This window comes from Girardinichthys multiradiatus, chromosome 6 (genome assembly GCF_021462225.1).
Source record: "Girardinichthys multiradiatus isolate DD_20200921_A chromosome 6, DD_fGirMul_XY1, whole genome shotgun sequence".
Taxonomy (NCBI): domain Eukaryota; kingdom Metazoa; phylum Chordata; class Actinopteri; order Cyprinodontiformes; family Goodeidae; genus Girardinichthys; species Girardinichthys multiradiatus.
In genome coordinates this window covers 42,358,154-42,371,820 of record NC_061799.1, presented here as the reverse complement: position 1 = coordinate 42,371,820, position 13,667 = coordinate 42,358,154, and the positions used below count along the sequence as shown (strand labels likewise).

General features: G+C 39.2%; 1 protein-coding gene across 9 annotated transcripts in view; it reads left to right on the top strand.

Annotated features, from left to right (window-relative positions):
* Nucleotides 1-13,667, top strand: part of LOC124869456 (disco-interacting protein 2 homolog C) — a 200,956-nt gene that overhangs the window by 114,578 nt on the left and 72,711 nt on the right. For all 9 annotated transcript variants that reach the window (XM_047367309.1, XM_047367316.1, XM_047367308.1 and 6 more), the window contains exons 3-4: nt 1,483-1,593; nt 5,892-6,017. In XM_047367309.1, the coding sequence (XP_047223265.1) occupies nt 1,483-1,593; nt 5,892-6,017 (237 nt within the window). The remainder of the gene's footprint in view (nt 1-1,482; nt 1,594-5,891; nt 6,018-13,667) is intronic.

Sequence of the window (13,667 nt, the reverse complement as noted above, 5' to 3'; positions counted from 1 at the left end):
CTTCTCTCCTGAACAACAGCAGCAGCAGCTCTCTGAGGTACTCTGAGAGCTTTAATGAAGACGGACGACGGTGGAAGTGTGAGCCGCAGTTGGTTGGTCGTAGATCATCAGCGGCTGTAGAGAAATGGTAGCTGTCGGTTGCAGTTATGTTGTTATAATCAGACTTATTGATTAGTGTCTGCAGGAGATTTGCTTCTATGAATGTCTGGGAATGTTTAAACAAAATGTGCTTTTTGAGGTTATTACCACAAAAACAAAATAAATAAATAAAGTAGTGCATTGTTTTTACAAGCCACTGCACATTCATTTGTGTGATATAATTACATTAGTTTCCAAAGCAATCAGTTTTCCTAAAATAATTTTGCTTCTTGGACGTGTTGCATTCCTTGCAGGTATCTGAGCACTATTAATAGTTGCTTTACTGACTCATGCACTTTGTCTGGTTCTCAGTGTCAGAGATCAGATGGTTGACACCACGAGCAAAAAGATTCAACCTTAAATCTGCATTCCACTCAAATCTTCTGGATTTGTTCTTATCTGCATCTTGTGTAAAAATACTAAATATTTTGTTTTACCAGCCATGACTGTACTTACTTAGAGTAGAACCCAAATTTTCCTCAAAAGTTGGGAAAGTTTCAAAAACACCTGGAAAAGAACGAGGCTGTTCAGTTGGTAGAATCTGGTTTGGCAGAAATTCTGGAGAAATTATTTTTAGTATTTTTTACTAATTGTTTTGTATTATATTAAGAAAGTTCTAAACTTTTCAGTGACACATAAATTTTATGCTTTGTTTCTGTTAAATTTTTGTAGTTATCTCAGTCAGTTGTTTTGTTGGCTTTCTGAAGTTAGTTTTTTGAGGCATTGGTCCTGAAGGCAGGGACACGTAGGACTCGGCGGGCCCTGAAGGACCCGGGTTGGGGAACACTGAGTTACTTCATGTAAGAGGAGTGAAAAGACAGCCAAACACAAGCTTATGAATTTAAAATTTCTATTAGGTTTTAATTTATTAGATTAACTGGTGACCGTTTAGATGTGGATTGGGTGTGAAAGGAACATCGACTGAGGGGTGAATCAAAGTTCACTGCTTGGTTCAAACTCACTAAACTGTCAGAAAATCCTAATTTTGCTGCAGAAAGCATGATATAAAAGCAATTTTCTGGTATGGACAGTGAACTTCATTTTGAAAGGATTTAGTGAGTTTGGGTCAATTTTACCCTGTAAATCTTTCAGTAAATCCCTTTTTGTGCCAAGGATTAAAAAATAAAAGCATTCAGGCTGAAGACAAGTGGAGGTAGTAAAGTTGCGATTTGTTCTCTTTTATAGCGCAGCTGAAATGCATTAGGAGAGCTTCCACTTTCAACAAAATCTTGTTTTAACAAAGAGGAAGACGTAATTTTCACATCGGTTATTTTTTCCCTCACCCCAATGACTCCTAACAAAATCAGTAAAGGTGTTAAGTTCAATCCACATCTCTCTTTCCAGGAATGGATCCCTCCATGGGCCAGGAAAGGAGAACCCCGGTCACCCCCTCCTCCTCCTCGCGCTACAACCGCCGGCGGTCCTCGGGTTCCAGGGATGAGCGCTACAGATCAGGTGACAAGACAGGTTCAAGATTTGTTTCTTCTGGTGAACATCTGAGCTGCTGCTGCCTTCAGATGACGGAGTTATTTCATTGGTTCCTGATTGGTCTGGGTTTTATAGATTCATCAACACAGAACATAAACATTCATACCAGATTCTTTCCAAATGTTTTAAAATCAGAATATCTACTAAGAACTGTTTTTAATCACTTTTTTATCAGCTCATTGGGATAATAATTACTTCATGTGTAAGAAACACGGGAAATTAGGATTAATTTAAATGTATGTGCTCTTTTAGCAAATTAACCTGGTTAATAAATCTTTAATATCAATTTGCGAAATATTCATAGCCATTGAACTTTGAACTTTTCACATTTTCACGTGATACCCGCCAACCTGAATGTGTTTTAATTGGGATTTTTTGTAAGAAACCAACACAATTTTGGTTGATGGAACCTTCAGTTCCAAATAAAAACTAGCCATTTGTAGTTAAAGATTATTGATAGTAGCGATAGGCATGATATTGAAATAAGATTGTTAGCAAATTTTGTTTGCAAATAGGTGAAATATTTACCTTTGAATAACCTGTAATTGATGGAATACGAATTTAATAATAATAACTATAAACTTCAATTTATATAGTGAAAGAGTTTATTATTTTTTGTCACTCATTTCAGAAAGTAAAAACTCCTACAGATTCGTTACACATTAAGTGAAATATGTATCCAATAGTATTCGTAGAAAATTGTGTGGAAGAAAAAAGTGTGATCAGAAGAAGGTGCACCAGGATTGACAAACAAAATCCATTTAAGAATTTGGGGGAGTTTCACAAGGAGTCAGCAAGATCCGCTACATAGAGTGGCTCTTGACAAGCTGTATGGAGATGCTGATTTCGTTTTCCAACAGGACTTGGCACCTGCCCACGCTGCCAACGGTACCAAAAGCTGGTTCAATGACCATGGTGTTACTGTTCTTGATTGACCGGCAAACTGGCCTGACCTGAACCACCTTAGAGAATCTATAGAGTATCGTCAAGAGGAGGATAAGAGACACCAGACCCAATAATGCCGATGATTTGAAGGCCACTATCAAAGAAACCTGGGTTTTCATTACAGCTACGCTGTGCCACAGGCTTATCCCCTCCATGCCCCGCCCCATCGATGCAGTAATTCATGCAAAAGGAGCCCCAACCAAGTATTGCGTGAATAAAATTGGACACGCTTTTGAGAAATCTGTCATTTTTTATTGATCTTATTTATTATTAAAATGTTTTTGAGACACTGAGTTTTGGGTTTTCATTATCTATAAGCCACAATCATTAAAAATAGGCAAGCCAAGTTTATTTGTACAGCACATTTCAGTGAAAAGACAATTCAAAGTGCTTTACATGAATAAATCACTTGTTGACCATAGATTATAACAGGATTATTAAGCATTTAACAGTGACATCTCAGTCAAAGAATTTGATGATATTTTTGGCTTCTGTTAAACCCCTACAGTAGTTTTATGTTGTTATTATGGACTTAAATGCTGAAAAAATAGTTAAATTTTAAATTGGGAAAAAATTTTTTTTATGTGTTATAAGGGGGGATGGAAATCTATTGGGGCATCATTTAGCCTCACTTCTACATATTCTGCAGTCAACTTTAGTCAACAACAAGACAATAAAAGTTCAACTGAGATTTAAATTACCTCCCATCCCCTACATAAACACACACACATGCCAAGTAAACGCACATCTGAGAGCTGCATTCATCCTGACTAATGTCTCACTTATGTCATTAGAGAGCAAACAGTCTGTGTATCTGCTGTTGTCGTGTTTGCCTTCTGCAGGGAACATGCTCCTCTCAAACAAATCTAGCTGTGGCCAAATCACAGAGCTTTATCTTGATGTTAGAAACACTTATTTACAAGACTTGCTCGTCTACTCTCCCTGAAATTAATCCAGTTGGAAAGCACAGGGCCTCATGGGAGCTGCTGTCAGCCGGGGGATGGTTGTGTACTTAAACCAAAGTCGAGTAAATGGGAACACAGTGCTCATTGTAACAGGAACGCTGCTACATAAAGCCCGATCATAGACCTTCTGGTGCTTTTCTTCTTTGCTGGTGATTCCTGCTTTGCGCTGGAGATCAGAGCGGTTTTGCTCTGAAAGTTGAAAGCATTTCTTTCTATTTAATCAGCCTGGCCATGCTTTGCTGGAAGGGTAAAAGGTAAATGTTTTGCAATGAACTAGAAAGGTTTTATTGAATGATGCTGGGAATTTCTGCAATAAAGATGCTTCATGGTTGGTGTATTAACCCACGTTTCCATATTAAACGTTCTCCTTTTAGCAGTTTTTTACACTGTTTACATTTGTAGAGAGTTAAATGTAAGCCTATATTGTAAATGCCCAAGCCTTACTATTGGACAACTGAAACAAAGAGTGGTCTCCTGGGGTCACCAAGTCTGCCCAGCAAGCCTTGGAGGGTATCATGGATTGCTTCTGTCTTTCTGTCCATCCATCCGTCTGTCTTTCCCTCACTCATTTCTCCCTCATCCCTCCATCATCCATCTTCAAGGATGGATGTTATGAAAGTACTGTTTGCTTTTAAGGGATATGTGGTCTTTGTATGACCAAAGCAAGAGCTGTGTCGGCATTTCTAGTTAGGGCACAGCTGTGAGTTTGATCCATGCTCCCCCCACCACATGATGATGTGCCCTCGAGCAATGCCATTAACCTGAAGTTGCCTTCTGATCTGTGGATGTGTTTGAGTGTTGAGAGTGTGGCTCGGTAAATGTGGACGTAGTGTAATAGCTCTTTGAGGGGTTGGTATGACTGGAAAGGGGCTGTATAAGTTCGTTCCATTAAAATGTAACATTCTTGGCACAGCATCAGCCTTGTTCCCAGTGTAGGTTTGACTCTGTCAGAGTTGGTATCATTTGTTTTTGCAGATGTGGTGGTTCTGTTGGTATTTTCAAGCCATCCTCATTATTTCTCCTTCTAGGTTGGGAGTCAGTCTCCGCCCCAATGGGAGAAGTATCTAGAGTTATTGTGATGTTAGGATTGAGTGAAAGATGGATAGACAGATTAGGACCTTACTATATTTATGTGGGTTTTGCTCAGCTAAAATCAAAGCTCTCAAGTTACTTGCATTGTCTATGTTTCAACCTAATTTATGGTCATGAGATATGGATCATAACTAAAAGAATGGGAACTTGTATAGACGGGGTTGAAATAAGCTTCTTTCCATCACTGCTTGGCTGGGGGAATGCTTAGACATAAGGTGAGGAGTCCTGTGAGCATCTTAGAGTATAAGATTATCAGAACATTATCAGTGTCGACATCAACGGCCCACTTATCATCAACGTTAAAATATTGACCGCCAACCTTTAACAATGGTAAAAGCATTGCAGACTTCCAGAAGCTGTGAATCAGCCAACGACAAGAATTAAGACTTAAAACCTGAGACAACGGGTCTCCACAATCAAATCTGCCGCTTTCTTAAAGAAGTGTGGCTGGATTTGATCTGGGCCAGCAGATTTTTTTAATGGTTCAGACTTAATAAGGTTATATGAAGTTGCATAGGGATTAGTAGGATGGGAGTTAAAATATTTTACAGAAATAGTTTATTATCTGCCTCATCTACTGAACAATGTGCTTTTATCTGCATTGATTAAATGGTCATTGGCATGATTAATTAATTAGAATTGGTCATTTTACTTTTACTATTAATTTCAGCAGATCCTTTTGTAAAAAGAAAGAACTTAGGGTAAAAAGTGTCAGTGTTCCTGTTGTTAACTAAGCTAACTTCCAATATTTGCAAGAATCATTAAAATTTTTATTTATTAAAATAACATTCTGTTTTTAACTACTTTTGTTCCTCAGTGACATTTATCTAATAGGTAGCCATAAAAAGCCTTAAATACATAAATACAAACTAGCAGCTTATAATTAGAGCTGCTAGCATCGTTAACCATTAGCTAACCATTAGCACTGTTAGCATTTGTTTCCTAGCTACAATTAAAATAATTTCAGTGGCCTAAAAGGATTTAACCTCGTGATATAAACATTTGTTCTAAACTAACTGAAGTCTGGCTATGGTCGAGACTGATGGAGCACAAGATTTCACAATCTATTTGATAAAGGAGCTAATTTGGGACGCTGCGTGGTGCAGTGGTAGAGCTGATATTTAGTTTTTTGGTTTAGCTTTTTGTCTTCTTGTGAATTTTTGTCCACTAGATTAATGATAGAGCTGCTAATAAGCCAAGCTACATTTCTGTGTTTTCTATTTGTCTCTTAAAATGTAAAATATGTTGTAAATGTGTTTCCAGATGTGCACACGGAGGCCGTGCAGGCTGCCCTGGCAAAGCACAAGGAAAGAAAAATGGCCGTGCCAATGCCATCTAAGCGCCGATCTCTGGTGGTCCAGACCTCCATGGATGCCTACACACCACCAGGTAAGGAGCACTACCCAATCATACAGTTGAGTCCAAAATTATTGATGCCACTGGTATATTTAGGTTCCGAGCAATCTTTTAATCTACCATCATGTTTCTTTTTACTGGAGGTGATGACGTTTTAGAGCAGCCGGACTTCAGTCCTGACTTGAATATGATAACCTGGGGGCTAAAGATTAGGGTGATTGTAAGGACGACTTTCATCTTCAAAGACATAGAGCTCATCACCAAAAATAGATGTCAAAATTTCAGTAGAAACATGCAAAGGGCTGGACAGCATTTATAAGAAGGGTTTGATTGCTGTAATACTAATAAGGATGTTTACATTCGTCATTAAAGGGGGCATAAATAATATTTGTCAAGACTTTTTTAAATAAAATTTTAATATAAGGTCAGACGATTACTTTATGCATAATCTCAACCTAATGGAAGAATCCCACAGTTGAAGACTTCATGGATTTCTATCTGAATTTGGTACTCATCAGTCAGTCAGAGCCTCATTTGTGCTTAATATTCTTTCTTTGACCCTGTCAAGTTGGAAAACTTGTTCCCTGTGACACGTTGAAATCAAAGTTATTTACTTCACCGGCCAGTGGTTTTAATGTTGTGCCTGATTGGTCTATAAACATCAGAGATGGTGTCCAGTTCTCCTCCAATGAAGCCTGTCTTTTTCACTCCTGTAGTATGGTGGGTGGTGGCGATGGCAGTCATCCATGTCTCTACAGTGCTGATGTCATTTAATGAGTGTGTTAACGGGGCCATTACCTGTCTGGCAGAAGGATAGAGCCTCACAGAGCTTTACTGTATTTACTCCTTTAAGGCTGTTTTAATGCCACTGAATAAATGGCTATGCTGAAACACTTCAGGGCCTTTTCTTTTCTACAGAAGACTAGTTTCCTTTGAAATGCATCCCCTGATCTCCCACTTATTAACGTTAACAAACTTGCAAACCTGGTGAAGAAAACCTGAGGTTCATTTCAGTTCAGTACATTGGAGATCTTTAGCTTTCATTTGCCTGAAGATTAAGTCATATTCTGCTGGTTTATTTATTTAAAACTGAGTTGCTCTCATTTGAAGGTCAGATGGAGATGATCTGAAGGCGTTTCGAGGCCCTCGGGTAGTGTTTGGCCCACATGTTTTACACCAACAACACAATGAAAAAGGAGAACAGTGCAGTTGCCAAAAACCGACTAAAATCTTTGTGGATTGGTTAAAAAGAAGATAGTCCCCACTTAAATTGATTGATTTTTCCTTTCAGGTCAAACACTCAAGCTCTGAGTGCTGTAGCTGTTTTTAATTCATGTTTTCATGTCAAATTACATTAGTTATAAAAATTCACAGTAATTGGTTTTTTTTAATCAGTCTTATTTATCTGTTTCCTGCCATTCATTCTCTTTCTTTTTACAGTTGTAGGCCATTGTGATCCAAAAAACACAAAACAGGGTTTTTTCAGCAGTTACCAGAAAGTAGTTTGTAATTTCATGCAGTGGTCACACCTTTTTCTGTAAGTTACATGAGTGCTATTTTAAAATCTAATTTATGAAAAGGTTTACAACCTATTCATGTATTGACTTTTTGTACTAAGAAGACTATTAAAAATGAAATGATTGTTTTTCCTTTTACAGCACTCAGACTGATTTCTTCAGCATTCTCAGGCTTTTCTAAATCTGGGTATTAAACGTTTATTGAAGCCTCCCACACACAGAAGGAAGACTTGGTGGATTAATCCACATTGAATGGTTTGTGAGTCTGGTTTCCCAATTAATCTTCTTTTTGTTCTGACTAATGAACGTTAATGTTGTCTAGTGGCTCACTGTTGAGTTTTTAGCGTATTTTTTGGACACCAACTGAGAAATAATCTGACATGTTGGTTGTTGGTTCAGAGTTTAAATGAATGAGGTTGATCAAGCAGGCTGCAGCTGGTCTGAGTTCTGTTGCCTGATTCTTAGTCCTGATTTCTGTTTCTTTTTTTGTGCTGGATTTTAGTTGCAATGTGGAAAATGTCTTTACTGGGGACACAATCTTGATGTTAAGGTTTGTTTCTAATAATGTCAAAGATGCCACACTTAGTGTGCGCCCCTGCAGTTAAAACTTTGCAGGACATGTAGTTTTTCTTCAGGAAACAGACAGAGGGATCTTTGACCAATCCTCTTTGCAAAATATCTCTACATCATCAAACATCCTGACTCTTCTCTAATGCTCTTAGCTTTAGCTCATCTTACAGGTTTTCTCTAAGATTTAGGTCTGGGGGCAGAGATCACCATGGAAAAAAATTTTATTTCGCCCCTTCTGAACTATTTCTGCTTCGATTTGGCCATATGTCGGATCATTATCTAAGTGAAAGACCCAGTTTTCAGGGCCTTTGGAAGAGAAACAGGCCCACACCAGACCCGCATGGAGTGTTAGTTGTCATAAAGGCCAGTCTTAGTCTCATTTGATCAACCCGACGGCTCCACTTATCCACATTTTTACGAGTAGCACTTTCTGTGACCATTTACTGACTTATGAAGATCAGCATCAAGTCAATGATCTTTAATTAAAAGTTCCTATATACAATATAAAACTTTTATACTTATATAAATAAGTAAAAAAGTAAAGCTAAAATGGAAAAAAGGCTCCAGATACATTTACTTTACAGAAATAATAATGTTAGTCAGTGTTCTTCTCTTAATGTTGGATTATTTTATACTGGATACATGGGCTTGAATTAAAGGTGAGGTTTTTCTAAATTGTTCAGAGTGAGATTAGTGCCACTAGGCATGGGGGTTATGTAATGTATCACTGGCTTTATTTCACTAATTCAGAGCTAAAGTCAAAATTGTAGCTTAAATCCTGGAAGGCAAGTTTCTTTTATTACATCAGGAAAGACAAAAAAAACCTTCAAGCTTTGCCTTAACGAAAGCTTAATGTTTCAGACACCTAAAAATATTCAAATAAAATGAATAAATATTAAAATGCAAATGTGTTCTTCATTCTCACTCTTCAGTAACTCAACAGTGGTGTAAACACTTTATCAATTAGATTCTTTAATTGAAAGCTGCAGCAATCAATATTTTTTTCAGTGCATATTTAAAAGGAGCCAACAGTTTCTGCACTTGTCAGGTTTTAAGGTCAGTTATCATTAATATATGCTTTTTATCCCTTCCATGGAAAATTACCATAACTCAAAATACCTTCTTCATTCAAGATACCACAATAATGAAATTACCAAAACTTCAATATTTTAGCTGTTTTTGCTGTAGTTTTCTGATTTTAGTTTACTTACCTAATTTCTTGAAAGTTTTCAACATTTACTTTGTTGTACAGCTTTATTTCATTTGCAAAATAAGGACTTTGCACACAGCATTAGAACATATCAAACATATCAAAGCCAAAAATCGTTGTAGTCATTGTGCTAACACAGAATCTGCATGATTTATGGAAAGTGTCCAGAAAACAACCCCACACACATTCTTCCTCCAGATGGGATTCATTGAAGAACATATGAGAGGTATCTTGCAGAGATGACAAGCAAAGCAGATCTCTGATGTGCTCTTATGAATTTTGACTGAATCCAGAGCTGCATTTTCCCAATATTAGGGCATCATGAAACAAATTAAGAACTGCTTTGCATCAGGGCTGTTTTCTTTATATGTTTATCTGTTCATTTCATGAGATCATGAGTTGCCTGGTGAAATCAGTTTTTCCATCACTGAGAGCCTCGACGCGTTCTTGCTGACACACAGACACTGACTTGCCAGTGAAGCACATCAGCAGAGCATTCTGGGAGCTGACATGTTGAGACCCATGTGTCCCATGGTGTTTGTGTCAGCTGCATCACGGTCATGAGGTTGGACAGATTTTTCTTCCTTCAACATAAAGCCTGGTTATACGAAGAAAGATTGTTGGTGTTTCAACAGAACGTTTACTCCGTCTTTATCTTAAAACGTTCGTGGTTAAATATATTCACATGCAGTTCGGTCTGATCTCGACTTCCTCTCCAGCTTTGGCACCTGTGTTGCCCAAACTGTGATGTTAATCACTCTGATGTCAGTGATTAAAGCAGGAAAAAATATATCGGGGTAAAAAGTTTCTGATTTTCAGTGTTTTTGTTTTCTTCTCACAGTTTTATCACTTTAATGATCGTTGTTCTTTAAATGAAGCTGTAAATTACTGGCATCCCTGATAATACTTTATTATTTTTAGTATTTTTGGGGATACCAATGCAAAAAACACTCAAAATATACATAATTACTTGTGTATATTTATACTTCGGATTGTTCCTTTTCACCCATACGGTTTTAATTTGGCTTCCACAGTGTTGGTAAAACTCACACAAAGTGCTTCATATCCTGCATCTCAGATGACTCAACCCAGAGTCTGATGATGGCACACACTGTAGGTACTGACCCTTCTGAAATATTCAGAAATGTTTCCATTTAAACTACTTTCATAGCCAAAGTTTCATTTTATTGTTTTGTAGTTTATGCATAAAAATGACATTTTCCTTCTGTTGTCCTCCATTGTCTCTCCTCCTCTCTCTGACTGCCAAAGGATGTACAGTTTTCTGTAAAGTGACACCAGAAGGCAGACTCTTCATTCTCAGACCTTCATTCCCTCCCATTGTACTCCAGGTTTAAAACTTTCCTTTAAAACTCGATGTGGAGGTCCTCCTTAACCTCATATCTCTTAGACAAAACAGTGTAGAGTCCATCAGTCATCATTTCTTAATAAAACAGTAATAATTTGTAATTTTCTTAAGTTGTTTCCACTACCTCAGGCTTTCTAAAGGACTTTGGTTTATTTTGTTTTTTTTTGCAAATTACCATGACTTGATCGTTTTCAGCACCTTTTTAACTCAGACCTGTGAGTTATTCAGAAGTAAAACGGTTCTTAAACTCAAACTCAGTGGATGATCCAGTGTATTGTTGACACATAACGCAGCTTAGCAAAAAGTATAAAAAAAAATATATATATATATATATATATGTGTATATATGTATATATATAGTCAGTCAGTCATTTTCTACCGCTTATTCCATAGTGGGTCGCGGGGGAGCTGGTGCCTATCTCCAGCAGTCTATGGGCGAGAGGCGGGTTACACCCTGGACAGGTCGCCAGTCCATCACAGGGCAACACACAAACAACCACACACACACTCATTCATACACCTAAGGGCAATTTAGAGAGACCAATTAACCTAACAGGCATGTCTTTGGACTGTGGGAGGAGGACAAATTGTTGGTGCACGTCTTGCTGGCTCATCTGTGACCAAGACAGCAAGTCTTTGTGATGTATCAAGAGCCACGGTATCCAGGGTAATGTCAGCATACCACCAAGAAGGACGAACCACATCCAACAGGATTAACTGTGGACGCAAGAGGAAGATGTCTGAAAGGGATGTTTGGGTGCTAACCCGGATTGTATCCAAAAAACATAAAACCACGGCTGCCCAAATCACGGCAGAATTAAATGTGCACCTCAACTCTCCTGTTTCCACCAGAACTGTTCATCAGGAGCTCCACAGGGTCAATATACACGGCCGGGCTGCTATAGTCAAACCTTTGGTCACTCATGCCAATGCCAAACGTCAGTTTCAATGGTGCAAGGAGCGCAAATCTTGGGCTGTGGACAATGTGAAACATGTATTGTTCTCTGATGAGTCCACCTTTACTGTTTTCCCCACATCCAGGAGAGTTACGGTGTGGAGAAGCCCCAAAGAAGCGTACGACCCAGACTGTTGCATGCCCAGAGTGAAGCATGGGGGTGGATCAGTGATGGTTTGGGCTGCCATATCATGGCATTCCCTTGGCCCAATACATGTGCTAGATGGGCGCGTCACTGCCAAGGACTACTGAACCATTCTTGAGGACCATGTGCATCCAGTGGTTCAAACATTGTATCCTGAAGGCGGTGCCGTGTATCAGGATGACAATGCACCAATACACACAACAAGACTGGAGAAAGATTGGTTTGATGAACATGAAAGTGAAGTTGAACATCTCCCATGGCCTGCACAGTCACCAGATCTAAATATTATTGAGCCACTTTGGGGTGTTTTGGAGGAGCGAGTCAGGAAACGTTTTCCTCCACCAGTATCACGTAGTGACCTGGCCACTATCCTGCAAGAAGAATGGCTTAAAATCCCTCTGACCACTGTGCAGGACTTGTATATGTCATTCCCAAGATGAATTGCTGCATTGGTCGCAAAAGGAGGCCCGACACCATACTAATAAATTATTGTGGTCTAAAACCAGGTGTTTCAGTTTCATTGTCCAACCCCTGTATATATATGTATATATATATATACACCCACACACACACATACACATATATATATATATATGTGTATGTGTGTGTGTGTGTGTGTGTGTGTGTATATATATATATATACACCCATATATATATATATATATATATATATATATATATATATATATATATATATATATATATATATATATATATATGTGTGTGTGTGTATATATATAATGTGTATATGTATATACACTGCTCAAAAAAATAAAGGGAACACTCAAATAACACATCCTAGATCTGAATGAATGAAATATTCTCATTGATTACTTTGTTCTGTACAAAGTTGAATGTGCTGACAACAAAATCACACAAAAATCATCAATGGAAATCAAATTTATTAATCAATGGAGGCCTGGATTTGGAGTCACACACAAAATTAAAGTGGAAAAACACACTAGAGGCTGATCCAACGTTGATGTAATGTCCTTAAAACAAGTCAGAATGAGGCTCAGTATTGTGTGTGACCTCCACGTGCCTGTATGACCTCCCTACAACGCCTGGGCATGCTCCTGATGAGACGGTGGATGGCCTCCTGAGGGATCTCCTTCCAGACCTGGACTAAAGCATCCGCCAACTCCTGGACAGTCTGTGGTGCAACGTGACGTTGGTGGATGGAGCGAGACATGAGGTCCCAGATGTGCTCAATCGGATTCAGGTCTGGGGAACGGGCAGGCCAGTCCATAGCTTCAATGTCTTCATCTTGCAGGAACTGCTCACACACTCCAGCCACATGAAGTCTAGCATTGTCCTGTATTAGGAGGAACCCAGGGCCAACCGCACCAGCATATGGTCTCACAAGGGGTCTGAGGATCTCATCTCGGTACCTAATGGCAGTCAGGCTACCTCTGGCGAGCACATGGAGGGCCATGCTGCCCTCCAAAGAAATGCTACCCCACACCATTACTGACCCACTGCCAAACCGGTCATGCTGAAGGATGTTGCAGGCAGCAGATCGCTCTCCACGGTGTCTCCAGACTCTGTCACGTCTGTCACATGTGTTCAGTGTGAACCTGCTTTCATCTGTGAAGACCACAGGGCGCCAGTGGTGAATTTGCCAATCCTGGTGTTCTCTGGCAAATGCCAAGTGTCCTGCACGGTGTTGGGCTGTGAGCACAACCCCCATTTGTGGACCTCGGGCCCTCATACCATCCTCATGGAGTCAGTTTCTAACTGTTTGTGCAGACACATGCACACATCTGAGGTTGTAGTCGAATGAGGGGGAAAAACACCCCATGCCCGGAGGCGAGGGGAGTTCTTTTTTTGCGTGGCTCTAGCAGTGCTCCTCCTGTTCCTCCTTGAACAAAGGTGGAGGTAGTGGTCCTGCTGCTGGGTTGTTGCCCTCCTACGGCCTCC